Raw genomic sequence first — 20,184 nt, 5'->3', positions numbered from 1 at the left:
CAAGCGTAGGGGCAAAGTCAACTTTTGGCCGGATTCCGTGTCCGTTTCCACTGTACGGGCGCTGATGGGCTCCATCAAGAGGAAGGTTCGAGATTTCGTTCGAACAGGAGAAATGTAACCATATAATGCTGTAACTTAGAAGTTTTAATAAAAGTACTGTAAAGCAACCATTGATGGACATTTTAAACTTATTGAATCACGAATTACGGGTCTTTTTGTGCGTACCAATTTTCTTTTAGTCAGCCTTTATCTCTGGAGCGACTAAACTCGACTTTGAATCCCGAGATGCGACGGTCGGCGGCGTGCTGCTGCACATGCCTACTTGTTTACTCGAGTGCTTATCTCCCACCTTGAAGACGTTTTTTTTTTTTTTTTGGAGTTTGTTAATCTTTCTCGCTCTGACGTCAAGACAAACGACTGCACATATCATCGCAGAGAATTAAATGGAGATTGTGCTGTTGATAAGGAGGATGTTAACATACTGTTTCCGGAGTTCTTTGCACTTTGATACGGTACATATCTTGTGTCACCTTTGCAGTTGCGGGCACGTGATTACCACAATGAGAGTAATTATGGAGTGAAGCTCTGGTTGCAGCTCAAGAATGAGTGACAGTACGGTAGAATAAAGCCTTCCGACCCTCAATAAATTAACCGTTCCAGGCTATCGATTCCGTCCTTTCCACATTCCAAACCCTTCAATTTGTCACTTACGTGGATCAGCTACGATTACGTAAATTACATAACCACATCCCGGATAAGCTTTGATCCCTACTGAAACACGGAGAATTTCTCCATTTACAATAAGCAGAGCAATCATCTGACCATGACCAATCCCCCGAAAGGGACGACGCCGTGAATTCCACCGCACTCACTCACCTGTCCTTGAAGATAGACGCTCCGCAGTCCGCTCACGATTGCTGCCGCCGGTCGCAGGAAACCAGCCTCGAAACGCTCCAGATCGCCGTGGAAGGTGCATACTAGCAGATCCCGCGCCTGTCGGATCAGCACCGGCCGTGTGTGGTCCGCGTAATCGGGATACAGTGGCCCAAAGTGCTGGTCTATCAGCTTCTCAATACCGTTCGATGATAAATTGTTGTTGTCCACCGGCGGCATCGTCAGGGGACGGGCCTGTGCGTGATGCCATTCGACGAAGGAAAATCGGGAAGAAAAAGAGAAAAAGAAGAGCACCGGTAAATAAAGCGATCATTTATCACGAGCGAAATGCGTTCGTTGATGCAAATTTTTGCGTGCTTTACATCGTAATAACAGGCGAGGACAGTGATGTACAGAGGACGTTTGAACCTAAACTTGTACGTGGCATACCTGGTATGGATATTCAATTCTTATAAAACGCTATTTCAGACATAGCGGACATATGAAAGTCAAATCTTAAAATATAACTCCCTATTCTTCAGAACCCATCACACATCCCTAACTACAGCATCACACTAGTCGTTCTGTTCCCTGTGGCTACAAGAAAAAAAAACAACAAGCCCAGGCGAGCTTTTAGCATAAGTAGCTCAACTTGTTTGTTCAGCGCACACTGGAGGTATGTCTGTGTCCGTCGGACCGATCCGATAGCGATTTCCGCAGAAAGGCAAATTAAGTGAGTAACCTAGATGTTATGCACCCGACGTTTCGCAATCTACCTCGGAGCACAATCGTTAAAACTGAATCAACAAAAGTTCTCAAACTTTGATCTCCGCACGTAATCTAATTGACGACCTGTCGCAATACAGTTAATAGCCAATCAACCAACCAACTCGTCTTCGTCGCCGAGTAATCGTCACTTCCATCCTACTGCATCAAGCACAATCAAAGCAGTGCATTTTTCTTAATTGAATTGACATAAACGACAAACTGCACTTTACGATCTGTCTTCTCCAGATCCACAAACCCCCCTCCCATGCGACGATGATCAAGAACTGATTCCCGCAAACCTGTAGCCGTTGTTCTGTCTCGCGGTGGTGACGATTACGAGAAGTCCGGCAATCCTTTATTCGTGGAACCGGGTAATAAAATGGAAAATCTCCCACAAATCCCTCCGCAGTCTCGTGAGTCGTCATTTGTTTTGCGGTTCCGAACACACTGCAGTGTCCGGACCACCAACGTTGACCCGTGGCGATCAGCAGTGTTCTAAACGTGGTCTAACCCAAGCAATGGCAGCCCGCAAACAGCTATATGGGCAGTAAATTCCGGTGCAAAGAGTATGGGTCCGGAGCAATAACCAATACTTGACACGTGACACGATATTGGTTTCAATTGCAGTTTGCTTTTATTTCTTATCTAACGGGCGAAACGTTCTAGGCGCGAAGAACGAAGTTCTAAACGCGAGAGTGGGAAACTTATGGGCCTGCCAATTTATGGGCGCGTTTTGTTCTGGCCAAATGGGTGCATTGTACCTTGGTAGATTGGCATAGTTTATGGGGGAACTGAGCTTATGGACAGTTTAGGTCTACATTGGTTTTAAAGAAAAAGCATCATTGAATATGTGTACTGAGGGATGAAAGATCTTGGATTTTCCACATCTTTGAACTAATTTATCTCGTAATTTAAGGGGTGATTAGGTTTTTCTAATCTCTAAACCCGTTTTTCTCCGTGAATAAGGCCGCTTTCACGATTTTAGGGATGATTGAGATTTTCGTATCTACAATCCCATAATAAGGCCTTTTGCACAATTTAAGGGAAGTTTGAGTTTTCCACATATTTAAACCCGTTATCTCCGATAAACCCATATTTTTACACAGAGCAGATGTATACAACCTTTGTTACATAAGAAAATCTCAGTTTAGATAATATCTAAAATAAATAATTAAAGCCTTAATGTTTGAATTTATCTGTTTCGGTTTCATAGTGCATAGTGCATACCCGAGCAAAGTAAAATAACAGCTTGATATCATCTTGAAAATAAGTCTTGTTATTCCAGATATCATTTTATATTCTGTTGTTATCGCATAAATAATTTAGTTATCAACATCGATTAATTTTGTTATCATTTGTTATCATGAAAGAATATGGAATGATGTTAGTTTACTTTAAAACTTCAAATATTAAAAAAAAAAACACACAACCAACCCGAGCAAAAGATTATACCAGATTGATAACAAGTTCTGATACCCGGTTTTCAAGATTTGATAACTGAATATGTTATCATTGTGGTTGAATAAACAGCCAACATAACACAAATTATAACAAAAAATTACTCCGTGGATATCAAAAAAATATCTTATTTAGTTATCATTGAAAACATCTTGATAAAAAATCCGACAAATTTCAAATTATTTTATTGATTTGGTATTAAAAACTTACGCATATAACTGAAACATGATTATCAGTGTGTTTTTTTTTCTCACCATGCGGATAATATTTGAAGTTTTAAAGTAAACTTACATCATTCCATACCCGAGCAAAGTAAAATAACAACCTGATATCATCCTGAAAACAAGTTTTGTTATTCCAGATATCACTTTGTTTTCAGTTGTTATCACATATCTAATTTAGTTTTTAATCTCGACTAATTTTGTTATCAGTTGTTATCATCAAAGAAAATGAAATGATAAAAGGTTAGTTCAAAACTTCAAATATTCTCCGCATGGTAAGAAACAAAACACTGCCAATCATATTTTATTTATCAGTGTAAGGCTGTTATTCCAAATCGACAAATTAATTTTGAATTTTTAGAAAAAAAAATCACATGCATCACAGGATTTGCTATCAAGATGTTTTCGTTGCTATCAAGATGTTTTGCTATTCAAGATGTTTTTACTCGGGTATTCTTTCATGATAACAAATGATAACAAAATTAGTCGATGTTGATAACTAAATTGGTTATGCGATAACAACAGAAAATAATATGATATCTGGAATAACACGACTTATTTTCAAGATGATATCAAGTTGTTATTTACTTTCTCGGGAATCATGTTTCAGTTATCTGCGTAAGGTTTTAATACCAAATCAATAAAATAATTTGAAATTTGTTGAAAATATTTGCATGGATCACAGGATTTGTTATCAAGATGTTTTCAATGATAACTAAATCAGTTATTTTTTTGATATCCACGGAGTAATTTTTTGTTATAATTTGTGTTATGTTGGCTGCTTATTCAACCACAATGATAACATATTCAGTTATTAAATCTTGACAACCGGTATCAGAACTTGTTATCAATCTGGTATAATCCTTTGCTCGGGTAGTGTTTCCATTTCTTGGCCATTTTTGAATTAACAGGGAATCGGGGAACAGGTGGTGACCAGATATATTTTTTGACATAGTTATTCGTTTGTTAGTTACATATAAGAATTGTGACTTGGTCCAACTTTCTTCAAAAATTTCCAGAAAATTTCATCCAACTTGTCTTAGAAGATGTTTGCATCTTTCCCTAAAAGTACAACTAGCTTTCTCTTGAAGTGGAAATTTCACTCTATTTCACACGGAAGACTCTTCTAATCTCTCCTGGAACTTTCTTCCGACTTATCAGAAGCCCTTGTGACATTCTTTGGAAGTGTCTTCTGGTTTCTACGGAATATTTGTTTCGGAGTTCTCCCGGCAATGGTTTGCCCCGGAAGTTTCGAACGGCTTCCCCTGGAAGTTTCGTCCTGCTTCTCTGGATAGGTTCATCTAATTTCACCGGAAGTTTCTTCCAAGTTCACCCGAAAGCTTATTCTGACTTTGCACCAAAGCTTATTCCAACTTTCCTGGGAAGTTTCATCCAATTTTATTGGGAAATTTCTTCCCACACACATAATTTTGTTTTTGCCAGCTCTGAAAAATAATGCTCGATTCACTTAAAATCTGGACACATTGCTTATTTTTTAACAGCGTTCCTAGTGGTCGATTCTCGAATGTTTTGACAGCAGATTGAAATAATATTAATAAATTTACTATGAATTTTCTATTATTTACATGAGAATCGCACTTCGTTACTCCGACTGCTATTTTTCTGAATTCCTTCTTCTTCTTCTTCTTCTTCTTCTTCTTCTTCTTCTTCTTCTTCTTCTTCTTATTCGCATTTCAAGCTTATTGCTTAGTGCACATTAGCTTATTGCGTGCTCTCAAGTTAATGTTCTAAATGCACTTCCACAGTTATGAATTGAGAGCTTTTCGATGCCAATACCAATGCATGAATTTGTATATTGTGTGGCAAGCACAATGATACTCTATGCCCAGGGAAGTCGAGAAAATTTCCAACCCAAAAGATTCCCTCGACCGGACCGGGAATCGAATCCGCCGCCTCCGGCTTGGTAATACCGTGCCTTTACTGACTAGGCTATAAGGCCCCACAATTCCTACTTTTACCATATGGGAGTGATATTCTTTTATGGGGACCAAGATAAAATTCTGAATAATCCAAGGCAGTCTCGAGAACTCATTTTATTTTGCAACACAGAAGGCTTTTTGTTTAGATAATATTCAACCAAGGAATCAAAAATATTTCCAAATGATAAAATAACAAGCGATCAACAAACCGAATGATAGCGCTTTGTCCAGTGGTGACACGAGTCCTGGAGTTTAACATTTTTTCCTTAACATTTGATACTTTTTGCGATAACCATTTTGGATACACAAAAACAAACTGGCAAGCGGCAAAAATGTCATGACATTTCTAAATTGTTTTTTGCCAGCGACAGAACATTTTCGCACAAAGAAGCAGACAAGACCGGCGGCGCGCGTGACATAAATTTATGTCGTGTAGAATTTTGCTGATTTCTGGCTGATTACTGCATTTATTTGATGTTTATTGCATGGAATTAAAAGATAAGAATGAAGACTGACCACTCATAAGCATTGATGTTAAAATTATGCTTAAATAAGGGAATTGGCAATTTACTGTCACACGCAAGCCTGCAGCTAAAATTTCATTACAATAAACTGTTTGGAAAAATCAGGCTGCGAGATTTTATTTATTCTCTATCTCCGCTGTTCGCTTGGAATGTAATTATAAACGGCCGCCCGTGTGCTGGCTGTTTTGTTTCGCTCTGGACGATGGTTTTTCAAAAAATGTACTGGCTATGTCAGAAGTGGAAAGCAATAATGATATAATCTTCTTCCTTTGTTTTCATGGCAAGCAGCCCATGCGACACAGCTCACTCAGAAGGAAACGAGCAAATTTTTGGCAAGCTGCTTCACGAAGTAAAGCCGAAGATGATACACGTGTGTTAAGTGGACCTTACACGAATGCTTTTATTGACAACAATTGTATTGTCAATACATTCTATATTGACGTCAATACATTCTATATTGACGTCAATACATTCTATATTGACGTCAATACATTCTATATTGATGTCAATACATCGGTATTGACAATATTTTTGTGTTCAAATCATCAATATTATTGCCAATAATTCCCCTTTCCGTCAATATATTGATCCATGTAGGGTTCGGTTTAATGGGAATTTGTTTGTATGTCTTTTCTCGATTCAGATCAAGCTAAAGAGACTGAATTGGGTAAAGAGGCGACATCTTATCAATTTGGCAGGTGTTCTGCTCGATTGGAATAACTTTTCTTATGACTTGGACAGATAATCGATTGTTCCAATTTTGACATGTCATCTCTTTATAAATTTAGGCTCTTTAATCAAGCTATTTCCTCATTAGCATTGGGTGATCTTGAGGCAAAAATCGATCTTAGTGAATCGATTAATTTTTTTTTTTGAAAATAATCGATTCACCGATTTAATCAATCATTTTGAATCGATCTTATTGAATCGATCTTTTGAATCGATGCATTTTTCAAAATGGCACAAAAATGTTTCAAATATAACGGATCAAAGGAAAGTTGGTGCAAATTAACGCTAAGTTCAGTCTAAAGCTGATATTACGTCACATAAGCTATCTTGTTTTGACATTTCACTTATAATAGTCATTTAGTGGGATGATTGATATAATTTAGAAATAAATTGTGAAGTACGTACGCAGTAAAAGTTGTGAGTGTAACATACATACATCATGAAAATATAGTAAATGAATATTTTGATTTCATTTGACATGTAGAAAGTTTAGCTCAGGATACTTGATTAGGTGTGTTATTTAACAGGTCATAATATTCGTTTTATTGGTATTAAATGAACGATTTAAAAAACGAAAGATTAACATATGAAACAAAACGATTAGATAGTCAGAGTGTAAAAGCAGGTCAGTACTGACACTACTTAATTCAGATATCCCAAAACTCATCTGAAAAGGACCGCAAGAAAGCTAATTGAGCCATGCGTTTTGCAGTGAACCGATATCGATTCTGTGTGGTTTCACCAGTTTTAGAGAATAGCCTCTCTGACGGAACACTTGTTACCATTCTTGATAAATCTAGATAAACATTTCAAAAGGTCCTATCTGCATTGATTGATTCTCTTCATCGACTTTCTCTTTCATCAATAACTCAGCTGCAAAACCTTTCCCTGTTGTATTTGACGTTTTGGACGCTAGATAAGAACCTCCTTTATCAAACTATGTGGTAGAATTAGCGCGAAATCTGTTTGCATAGCAGTAGTTATGAAAAGAGAAAGTCGATGAAGAGAATCGATTAAAGCAGATAGGACCATTTGAAATGTTCATCGAGAAATAGTCTCGAGCAATGGGGTATACATGGGGATATTCACTACGGATCTTATGCTTGAAAAGCATCGACAGAACGTGGGAAAACAGGCTGATACAAGAATTTTTTTAATTCTGCGGATATGCCCCCATGGCGATCCAATTCTGACATAGCAGAGGACTGATAAACCTGATATATGCCATAAGAAGTGAATGTTTTTACATATGTAGATTAATAACTTTCTTTACCATTTCGCCTCCGGTTGGTTTTGGTGAGGGGACAGATTTGGACCTATTATCGTATACTCTTTCGGTAATATAGATCTGCTCAGACATAATTTTAACTGAAATAACTGAAAAGAATGAGCTGAAGACTCCAGGTACAGTGTCTTGAAACGGGGATCAAGGAGCGTTGCAATAGCAAATTTATCCACCAGCTCAACGTTAAAAGGGTCTATAATCATCTCGGGAGCCCAAAACTTTCTCTTTCTCGTTCTTTTCTACTGAACTGTCACACTGGTTGTTTGGCAGAATCCATGTTCAAGGCAAGTGATGTGCAAAAGTGCAGACAAAAAAATCAATATTAAATTGCGAATGCAAATGCACTGAAATTTTCTTTTTGGATCGAAATAAAAATCGAATGAAAAAGATCAAGCCAGTCGATTTTTGACGTGTTTGGGATCGATTCAAAAAATCGATTAATTGAACCAAAAGAATCGATCTTTTGTGTTTCGATCCAAGATCGCCCATTGCTAGTCCTTATCCGTGTATATTGCAACAAAGCATGCAAACAATATATAAATATCCTTCTACCACTCCGATTGAGTTAGGGTACGGCCAGGGTAGACGCGATTCGCGACGCGACGCGACCAATTCAAAAGAATCTGATTATTTATTATTATTCCTTGCGTGAGTCGCATTGCGTCGCGTTGCTTGTCGCGTCTACGCTGGCCGCGGCTTTACGTTACAGGGCGAGTTTGTCATGGTAGTCGTAGCAACCGTTTTGTCTGTATTGTTGGTTGCTTTACATGTTTGGATTCGCTGTATTCAACAGATCCAGTAATAATTTTTAAAATTTTAACAATAATTGCGAGGTTAAACGAAAGTATCTGTTTTCTGAACAATTCACTAAATGGATATACGTCACATTGTCATCTAACGGCAGTTCAGAGAAGACCCATGACTGCTTGGAATATCGAGAAACTTAAGAAAACAAGCGAAACTATTAAAATCGACGTATCTGCTTTTGTAAACAATCACTTCAAGCGACGGTTTGTCTTAACTGTCTCACCCACGCAAACAAACACCATTATAAAAAAAAACCAAAAAGATCAGAGAAAATAAAATATTTTTTTTTTGATGCAAAGCATTGTAAGCATCAGGCGGTTTCTATATCTAAAAAAAAAGAACTTCAAGACGGTTTAAGAGGCAACTAACCATCACTCGATTTGCTTCTGCGTGAAATTTTGGAATGCTACGTAAACACAAGTAAGTAGATGCAATGAAAGTGTTTTACCCAGAAAATGGGCATGGCTTATGTGTGAATGTATGTGTATACTGATGATGCTGATTGAATAATATTTCAAAAAGAAAAAGAATCAAAATTAAGTGACAGTGCCTTGAGTCTTAATTAACTTCAGAGATATTTTGGGAACTTCCACGTAGTTTTGAAGACCTCATAATGGTCCAGGAGATTTTTTCTGAAAATTCACATGGAGTTCTCCTTAGCGTTCCCTTTGTATTATCCCGAAGTTCCTGAAATTTTCAGAAATTATCCTTGAATTCACTTCGAACGCTTCTTTAAATTCTCTAAAAATATTATTGTGATATCTTTAAAATGGTTCTCTGAATTCCATTGAAACATTCCTTAACACTTCGAGCACAATGCCTCATATAAATTGTGTAACGGCAAATTGGAAATTTTTTAAAAATCATTGCTCAGATATTTATCGGTAGATTTTAAACCTTTTTAAATAATTACTTTATTTGTACAGTTATCCACCGAGTAATCATTTTCGTTATACAATATTACTATCTTATATTTAAAGTAAAGGGAACTGGACCGAATACTCGCTATTTTTTTAAACCATTTGATACCGAATAAATCTTTATAGTATTTATTGACAAATCGTTCCAATAGTTTTGAAATTCACCAGTAAATGAAAGAGCTATGATTTTTCAAATATTGCAAGATTGCCGTTATACATTTCACCGGAGACATCGTGTTCAGAGTGTTAAAACGAACAATCCTCCAAATTAAATTTTCTTTAAATTTTCCTCGGATTTTCCTTAAAATTCATCTCAGTAAGAAACCCTTTGGAATAATTCTTAGAAAGTTCATTGAATTCATTTCAGAACTCCCTTTGAAAATCACTCCTTCCCTTTAATCACATGGAAATTTTACGAAGAATTCATTTATCGTTCTCCTCACAAATTTCATTTATTGTGGTACTTTATTAAACACATTAATTATCTAATAAAGCACCTCAAGGTTTTGTTACGTTTTGCTGTTTTCATGACCATTTTTCCATGCATTTACATTAGGGTGGACTCCCCATTGCTCTTTCAATGCTTGCTCAGGTCCCCAACAACTGGGCAAACTTTAAGCAAATTTGGTTATAATCTCGATTAGCGGGAGAATTTTTAATTTTGTATAGGAAAACGTATGAGAAACGGAATGATCCTATTAATTTGCTTACCATAAATACAAATATTTGCTTAAATTTTACCAAAACTCGGATATATTAAAAACACAAAAGCAAACAACATTGTCAAAGCTTCAACCCACTCTAATGAACATACTTGAAAAAATGGTCATGAAAACAGCAAACTGTAACAAAACATTGAGGTACTTTATAAGAAAATTCATTAGGCATCCCCTTGCATCCCTCTATGAATTGTTTATATAACAATAGAGTATAAGTTGCTGAACGAAATTACGTAGAGATTAGCTGCCAATACCTGCTAACCTACAAGATAGTGCTAAAAAATTATAAACACGGATGTCAATCCTTTAAACAAAGAAATAGCGATTACCGTTACCGATTACCTTTTCAAATTAAAGTGTGCATTTATAGAACACTTACAACTTTGTGAAACATTGAACTGAATCGGTTACTAAACCGGCTTAACTTGAATTTAGAATTTATTATAAATAATCTTATAGAAAAGGGATCTGATTAAAATTATCAATTATTTTTCTTTAATTAGGACAAAGAAAGACTTGTTTGTTTTTTTAGGCATATAATGTTTTTTTTAAGTTTCCTTTCTTGGATTTTTATTTTCACTGGGTCTTTAGACAAATATTTCAAATGTATAGAAGTTTTCAGGATTTTTGTAGTTTGTAAAAAAATCAATATGTTGAAATTCGAAAAAAACCAGATTTCAGATTTAAGGCCTTGGAAACATATTTTTTTTTTAATTCTGAATCAGAATTTTGAAGAAGAATTCAAGAATTAATGGGAATTCAGAAATTAATTCCAAAGGCATTCTAGGAATTCCTAATAAATTCCTATTAAAAGAAATTCTGACTAGAATACCAAGATAATTTTCTAGGGAGCTCCTGGTGAATTCCAAGTTAGATCTGAGTACTCATAACTAACATGGAATTATTTTTGGAATTCACCAAGAACTCTCTCCAAACTTATCTTAGAATTCTAGTCAGAACATCTTTGGGTAATTATGGTGTTTTGTATCACTCTCCCAGTTCTAGTGACCAGCTTTTTGTTGAAGTTTTAGAGAACTGGTTTGAGACATGCCTTGATTCTAGTAAATTAAATTTATTAGCTGGTGATTTTAATATTAATTGGCGTGATAACTATAATTCGAATCATTTAAAGCGTTTAGCTGATTTTTTTAAATTTAAAACAAACGGTAGATGAATATACGCGTATTTCCAGGCACAGTAGAACTTTAATTGACCACGTTTATTCCAATGTTGATTCCATTTGTTTAGTTAGGGATACTGATTTGAAAATAACCGATCATGAGGCCTTAGTGATTAATGTCTTACATACAAAACATACAAATTTGAAATTGCTACTCTCTGTTTGTAGTAGCACAGCGAACAAGGAGCAACAATTTCAAATTTGTATGTTTTGTGGAAGCTGACATTTGTGTCTTTGAATTTTCACGCTAAGGCTTCCTTAAAGTATCACCTTCGATTACGATAATTTTGTAAAATTGAAGCGCTGGAGGAAATATTCGAAGCAAGCGAGAGGATTTTCCATTTGCGGCCGGTAACGTATATGAATCTATAGCTGTTCTTAATATCGCTTTGAAAACGTGTACCAATCAAAGATCGACGGAAACCAAATCAAAGGAAAAAATCTTTCTCAAGAGCAGTTGTTGTCATCGTCTGTGAAGTTGCCGCCGGGACCGAAATCTAGTAACAGCAAGTTGAACGGAAACTTGATCGTATTTTTGTTTTTATGATATAAGGTTCTCGGTGACGACCAATTTTGATTATTGAACAGAAATTTATGGGTTCTATCACAAGCTCCTTCACATTATAGAGTTTTAGAGTGAATAAGATTTATGTTTATTATAAGATGTAGAGTATTGAAATTCGGTTGGAGGAACGAGTACGTGAAAGAAATAAGTTGAACGGGAATTTGGTCGATTTTTTTGTGAAATGGGAAGCTCGGTGGCCTTGTGGCGACCCATTTTGGTTACTAAGCACAGAATCATGTGTTCAATCACAAGCTCCTTCACATTATAGAATAATGCTTTAAATCGTTTTTTTTTTTCATAATTCAGTGCTTTCCCGATTTTGTCAGCTCCCGATTTTATCTACACTCCGATTTTGTCAGCCGTTGAAAGCGACGATCCAGGCGTCCTCGGACATGTGCTGCAGAAATCCCTGGACGAGGGTCACTTTCCTGACAAATAGAAGAAACAGAAGCTAGTGTTGCTGTGTTGTAGTGTTGAAGCCAGTAAAATCGCCGGGGGATCCAGCATCGTATGAGCCTTTATGCCTGCTGGGTACATTTGGAAAACTCTTGGAGAGGATCATCCTAAACAGACTGAAGAAATGCACGGATTGTCGGAGAGGCAGTTCGGATTCCGAAATGGGAGAGCAACGTTGGATAACGATCGACGTCATGAATGCGTTTAACAGCGCCAGCAGGGAGGCCATCACCGAAGGATTCTAAGAAGTTACTTCCAGAACCGAGTCCCTGTCTACGAGGCAGACAAGGGATAGATATCGAATAGCATCATGGTGGAAGTTCCACAAGGCTCCATCTTCGGTCCAACGCTCGTGATGTACAACGGCGTGCTAACGCTGAAGCTACCCAAAGGAGTTGAGATGTTGTCTTGACGGTAACAGGCAAGACACTGGAAGAGATGGAAATGTTGGCGACCGAGGCAATCGACATGATTGAAAACTTGATGCAAGGAGCAAAGCTGCAGATGCCCACAAAAAAAAACGCTATTGGTCAGTAACTTTATAGCAGTGTAGCGGACAGATATCACCTTTGGGGATAACGCCAAAGGCCGCGGCCAGAGTAAACACAGCACGCGACGTAACGCGACCAATTCGACCAACCTTATTATTTCTTGTGTGAGTCACATCGCGGCCATAGCCTCGAAGCGCGTGTTGAAATACTTAGAAGTGATTGATGATCGACGACCGCCTAACGTCAATAGCCACGTCAAATATTATTTCGAGAAGGTGACGAAGGCCATCCCAAGCAGCAGCCAGAGACGGCTCCTGGCTTGTGCATCTACGTCGATACTGAGATATGGAGGGCCAGCCTGGGCTGCAGCGCTGGAAACCAAGAAGAGTTTTAGGAAACTGAACAGTACGTACCAGCAGTACGCAAACAGTTTTGCCTTTTTGAAGGTTAAATATTGAGAAAAATAAATCCCGATGATAAAATCTTCCCGTTTTTGTCAGCTTAAAATTCCAGATGGGGTTGACAAAATCGGGAAAGTACTGTATATAAAGCTTAAAAAATGTGGTAGGAGTGATTTACGTAAAACATGTAATTTTTGAGTTTCAGGAATGACGTGTTGATCGGAAATTCATATCAAATCATGTTCAAGAGCAGTTGTTGCATCCAAGGCGGTCAATCATGACCATGCTCATGCGCATTATAGATCTTCTTCTTATTATTCTTCTAGGCTACATACGTTTTTGATTCGAGCGTTTTCCTGGCTTAACTTAGTATTCTAGATGCACTTACATAGTTATCTCAGGGATGTCGAGACAATTTCCAAACCGAAAGATTTCCTCGACCAGACCGGGAATCGATCCCACCTCCTCTGGCTTAGTAATACAATACCTTTACTGACTAGGCTATCTGAGGACTCATCTGAGGCCAAAAATAATATAGATGTACATAAATAATGAAACCAACTCAAAATGTTCAATGGCAAGGGTCGCATTTTTAGAAGGTCAAGTGCATTCATAATTCATACAACATTGTGTTCCAAAATCAAACCTATTAATCAGCATAAAAAACCGATATATGGGAAACATACCCATTTCTCACACCAGCACAGCCAACAGCATTACCATTCATGTTTCATTAATTGCCTCAATGCAAAATTTTACCCATTCAACCCGTCCGCTGCAACATGCCATAACACGCTATCTCAAAGTTTCGGTAAAATTGTCGAACATTATTTCACATGTTCATTCTCCACAAGCGGTAATTTACGTTTTAATAAAAGAAAATTGAATTAATATTTATCGCCCATTTTCATGAACCCATTACCTCAAAGCCCAAATCCCTCCTTCTTCTCGCTGCCCAAGTGTCGGGGAGCTATACGGGTGACATCCTACAAAGACACACTTGAAAAACATCGAAAGAGCACTGAGACTTCATCCTCTCTGTCACTCGAGCACAGCATTCCTTATGGACCCATTCTTGCGGGCGCGCGCGATTATTGAAAATTATGATTGATGTACGAGCTTATGGGTGATCGTAAACATGGTAAACGAAAATTGCCTTTCACCCGCGTGGACAACCCAAACAGCATCAACCGTCACCGAACGAACGACAAAAGCCCGAGTTCCAATATTTATTGACCGGAAAAATATTTGCCGGGGCTCTGCTTTCAGGTCTCTCGTCCACCGGACAAACGGACGGACTGCGACTGGGGTTTCATCATTTTCCTTGGGGCGAGATTTGAAACCAAGCGCGAGGAGGACGGACGGACGGACATGTCCTGCTCGACGAAAACAAAAAAATTCTCAAAGTGAGTGTATGTTTGAGGTCGTGGGACAAATTCCACATCGTGTCGTAGAAAGGTACCGGTCCGTTCAATAGGCTTTCCATGATGAAGAATTTCTGCCACCACAGACTGAAGTCAATTAATTGTCCCCCGGTTAGTAGGTTGGTGCTCGGAAATGTGGGTTATGAGCGATAGTTATTAACTTTTAGGTTTAAAAATAACACCTCTTTCTTTACGGTAAATTACCACTCAGAGTGTCTTTCCTTGAGTAAGTGCTATTAACGTAATAAGTAGTCCTCATTTTCGTTGACAAATTGCCATTCCTTCAACAATAGATTTCATAAATCCACCAAAGCCAACATTCATTCACCGCCGTTGCCATAAATTCTTCAAGACGAATATCCAAATTTACGTCATTCAAGAGCTCCCCGGTCGTGGTGGTGGGGGTGGCAGTTCTGAGCCCCATCCCTTTTCCGTTGCGGTCACGTTTTTCGATGGGAACCTTCTATAGAGACCTCTCCGGGCTCGCAGTCACCGTCAAGCGAAACGATTAGATATTAGCGCCACTTCGAGGTCCCCAAGTGGCAGCACATTACCAACTCTTGATTTCGTCGTCGTTGTCGTAGACGTCATCGCCTTCTGCAACTCTTATGTGACTAGACGAAAATTTTCTGCTTGACTAGCAAATTCAACGAGAGCACGACGGGTTCTGCATCTGATTTATTACCAAAGCAGGGTTTCAACTCGCGAGGGGGGAATCAGAAAAGGTAAAAAAGCGAAATCAAAGCGCGGGTGGCACAAGAACTCAAAACTCGCGTGCTGCTGCTGTCTCTTGGGCAAATGAAGGCATGGTTTCAAAAGAGCCTTTTATTGGTTATGACTTTTTTCGGTTTCGAAAGTGGGTCATCTTACCAGACAACCAGCACGTTCCCTTTCAATTGAGAAACCTATGAATATTGCGCTAATCGATGGATTGCTTTTGTGCAGCCCGAAAATGATAAGAATGCTCGTTTTTTTCGTGAATGGTGCAATATCCCTCTGCTGAGAGCGTTGCTAATAGAGCTCTTAAGACCCCCCTCGCTTACCCGAAAGTCGTGGCGAGTTGTGAAGAAAAGATTAATTTCTTTAGGATACTTCAAATGAAGAGACCTCAACCGCTAAACAGTCATGCCCGTCAGCACTTTTTACGGGAAGGTCTGATCTGAACCATCGGAGTGTTGGGGAATGAACGTGTGGGCGTAATCAGCGCGCGCTGGCTGGCGGAAATTGACCTCGATGCACTCGGTGAAGATCTCACGTCCCATCTCATCAATTAAGTAGGTATCCCTTTTGCTTCGTTTCCCGGTCGCTTTGTCCGTGTGCAGTATGCTGATGAGGCAGTGAAATATGTCTTAGGTCTGGAGGAAACTATGGGACGACGCGACGGTGGGAATGGAAAGGCAGATACGGTGCGAAAGCTACACAGAGACCGATGCTCGTCTAATTAGGTAATTTGATGGATGTCTCGTACGTGATGAGCTGCCGCTGGCTAGATTGTATGGGAAATGGGCAAGGAATTTCTCAAGATGAAAATAGGGGAGGCAGAAAAGGAAAGCATTGCAAAATTTACCTAGGAACTTGCGTGGTTTATGAAAAATGTTTCTTTGGGCTCTAACTGTAGTATAGGCTCAATGAGCCCGGAAACTGCTTTTTGTTGATGCTTCTTAACGACATCTTTAGGAACAAACACAACACAATTTTAGAAAACAATTAATTTTGAATAATTCACACCAATAATGTTATCCTAAACAGTCGAGATTCTGCATAATTCAACAAGATCATTCAGAAGACACCTATAAATTGCATCACACGTTCAGGGGGTGAGGGATATGCTCAACCAAGACATCACATTTTCATTTGTAGAAGAAATGTATCGAAATGTGTAGATTTTTAAGCAAGGATGGATTAAGCAATATTTCGCAGTTTAAAGCTTTTTCTGGGATAGGATCATGTTTAATAAAAAACTTAAAGTTTTTAAACACACCATTTTTTCCAATGATACAATATTTAAAATGTTGAAGTTGGTTGTTAGGTATTCACACCACGTTTGTTTTCTTTTTTCAAAAAAATGTCACTTAGAGTAAGGTGGGCCAGAAAATTCGAGTGGAGCAAAAGTTCGTTTTGAGGTTTTCGAGGCCTCTTTGTTTCGGCACTAGTATAGAGATCTCTTAGAGTCCCAAAAAATCATAAAAAAAATGTGGTATTATCGAAGAATTATGGGCGAAAATGTGTTTATCACTGCAACATTTGTACCAGCTTTGGAGGCGTACAAACTCATCAAGTTTTGATGAGTTTTAAAGGATTTTGAAAAAAATATTTTTATTTTGACAATATTTTGAATTGACAGGGGATTTTTTTTTTTTTTTTCAATAAGGAACTATCTCAAGCATTTCAAAATATTGTGTAATAAAATCTACTTTATCTTCCTCGTTATTCACTGTAACTCGTTGAACATAATCTCCTTAATAAAGCCACCCAACCAGCCAACCAATCTTTGTACATAATTTCTGGACTGGATGTATCTTCTGTAACAACAAACATTCTGAAACTGTTTTTTAGGGTTCTGAATCATGAAGAATTTCGAAATTAAGCTTAGACAATTTTTTAACCCCTGGATTTAATAAAATCAAACTTGGAGATACCTTCAAGAATCTGGAACGAAAAAAAACAAATAATAAAGACTTTGGACGTTGAATGTTTTCCAATAAGGCCTGAACAAATCTCAAGTTTGTAACGAATCGGTTGAACAAGTTTCTTAAACTAGCTACATTGGTGTGAGCGATTGATGTTTGGTGTGTGAGTTGTTTGTGAGTGACCGCGGATGTGTGAGTGAGTTGCGTGTTGGTCCAAGCCCGAATGTAACTGAAAGCATAGCCAGTGTGTTCTGAACCGCCGTGAAGAAAACGGAAAATATAGTTTATGGTTGAACTAAATCTGTTTTTCGAAAAAGGAATCCGAAAACGAAAAATCTATCCCTTCCGTTGTTTTACTTTTAGAAGTTTTTCTTTTGTCAAATTGTTTATTTTTGTTTACCGAAAAATCTGTAACATACTAAATTTACCGATTATTTCCGGTAAAAAAAATACTGAACAAGCAAAACGTAGCTGAGTGTGTAGATTCAATAGTGATTAATTGTTGTTACATTGTTGTTTACAAACTTTTATTTGTAACCAAGTCGGGTAGAACAATATTAGCGTTAGGAAATCGTCGTATGACAATATCACGGAACATCACGAACTCTTGGAGCTGCTCCGAATTGGCTTTTCATCGACACACTTGTCTAGGAAACAGCTCAGACGATGAAAAGAACAGGATCGTTCCTTTGTTCTCGAGTATCGCTAATTCATTTGGGTATGGATACTCGCTTTGTTAGATTTTATTATGTTGTTCTTTTACAGCATTTTTACATAGGGGAATTTACGTATTCTCGTCAATCTAAGCAGCGTCCGAACTTCTATTAGCGATTTCTCAGCGTCACACACATACATGACAGGTTTGTTTGTTGACATTTATCTGCTGTTTGCTGTTCTACCAATTCCAATCGACAGAATTGATCAAAACGGGTTGAACATGTTTTTACAACGCTCCAAACTTCTCAGGTGAGAGTGACTATTGTCGGCAGTCTCTTTTTCTTCGGCACCCTTTCCATTTGAACTGCGTATTAACCAGCTGTTCTATTATCGGCAACTCGAAATCAGCCGTATTTTGTATTATGTATATTTCATTTAAAGAAAAATATGGTATAACAGGAATTCACAGTCGTAAAAATATAATCAGATTGAAGCTGAAAAGGTAAGGAATCGGTTTAATACAGTCAGCGAAGAGTTTTGATGGGAAAATACAGTGAAATAAGCGTTTCAATTTCGGTTGCCGAAAACAGTCAATGGGTGCCGAAGCCATAATTTACCCTACATTAGAACGGCATGCCACGTCCTTGAAATCGGATCAGCCGGTTTCAGTTGTTGAAAACGGATTTCATCGAACATCATTCCTAATCATGTTTGGCAGCTCACTAGGTAAGCAGCCTTCAATCTGATCGGTCCCTTGTTCGCTGCGCACATCTTCGTCTTGTTCCAGTCGGGTCGCTACCAAGATCAATTTTCAATGGGTCGTTATCCGACATTGTTACAATGTGTCCAGCCCACCGTAGTCACCCGATTTTCACATTCGATCTAAAATTTTTAACCTACTGCAATGCTACTTAATGATTCAATGCTTTTCAATGATTTTTTTTCGAAATTGGGTTGAAATTTTTAGAAGTAAGGATTCAAGATATTCCTAATTGAGGTGACATTTTTCAAAGCTGATTCAAAACTGAGGCTGAACTTTTTTGAAGTGAGTTCAAACTTTCGAATAAGTCATCAACATTTTTCTAACTGAGCCTTAATTTTTCTGTTATGTTATTCAATCCTTTTGACGTAGGACTACGTCTGTGATTTCTAAATGGGGGCACACTTTGTAAAAACCAAAAATGGAACATGAAACAAAATTATGAAAGGTTTTGAAGTTAAAAACTGGACCAATTTCAATAATGTTATCACCAATCGATCAGAAATATTCCTACGCATCTGGTAAATTTAAGATTATCATTTTTCAAAATGTCACTATTGAAAATTGCACGAATGTGCAACTGTTGCAGCGATACTTAAAATTATCACCGATTGCCTGCGAAAAGCGATTTCCCTAACACAGATTTCAAAGTGAAATTCCAATCGGTCTCACCAAAAGGTGTTTATTCAATCACCGCGTGGTGAGTGGTGGTGTTCTCCATTACACAACGAAAGGCTTCCCGCAAGCAGTTAGCTATCAAGGGTGTCCACAACCGCTGATCGGATTCAGTTCCAATCACCGTGTGTGGTGGTGTCCGGTCGTCGGCATCAGCAACAGCAGCAGTGCTTTCGGCACGTGGCGTTGAACATTGTTCTCCAGTACACAACGAAAGGCTGCCTGCAAGCAGCGAGCTGGAGCCCACATGAGCATCCATAGAAGGAGGAAGAAGCCGCACCGCTATTGATCGGAATCAGTAGCTCTTCGTGAGTCGCTGTGGGCCATCTATGTCAAGCGCGTCATACTAATGAGTATAAACAGAGATATCCCCGCTCAAGTTCCTATTCCTATACAAAACACAAGCTTTTGCTGCAGTTAACCAATAACATTTATAATATAAGGTCACGTAGTCCTACGTCACCATTGCGTACAACCCCATAGGGCTGTCCCTTGTAGTTTTTAAAGTTGTCAAAGCTTTCCTGAAGTGATCCAACATATCCCGAACCCGAGCTTTAAATAACTGGTTTTGTATTATCTGGAGTAAGGCCACATTAGCTGATTTAATCCCTTTCCTAAACTAATCCAAGGTTTTCAGCATTGATTCAACTTCTTCGAACTGAATCCAAGCTTGTCAGCACGGGTTTGACATTTTGTTAAGT

General features: G+C 38.2%; 1 protein-coding gene across 1 annotated transcript in view; it reads right to left on the bottom strand.

Moving 5' to 3' along the window:
* Positions 1–639: 639 nt before the first annotated feature.
* Positions 640–20,184, bottom strand: part of LOC135698070 (uncharacterized) — a 285,545-nt gene continuing 266,000 nt past the window's right edge. Inside the window, exons 3-4 of the mRNA XM_065217929.1 lie at positions 877–1,128; positions 640–720 (exon numbers count right to left, since the gene is read on the bottom strand). Coding sequence (XP_065074001.1) covers positions 640–720; positions 877–1,128 — 333 coding nt within the window. The remainder of the gene's footprint in view (positions 721–876; positions 1,129–20,184) is intronic.

The sequence above is a fragment of the Ochlerotatus camptorhynchus genome, unplaced genomic scaffold (assembly GCF_037179485.1).
Source record: "Ochlerotatus camptorhynchus isolate MF236.1 unplaced genomic scaffold, CSIRO-AGI_Acam_v1.1 ptg000082l, whole genome shotgun sequence".
Lineage (NCBI taxonomy): Eukaryota > Metazoa > Arthropoda > Insecta > Diptera > Culicidae > Ochlerotatus > Ochlerotatus camptorhynchus.
The sequence above is the reverse complement of the archived record's forward strand: the minus strand, read 5'-3'. Positions and strand labels throughout refer to the sequence as shown.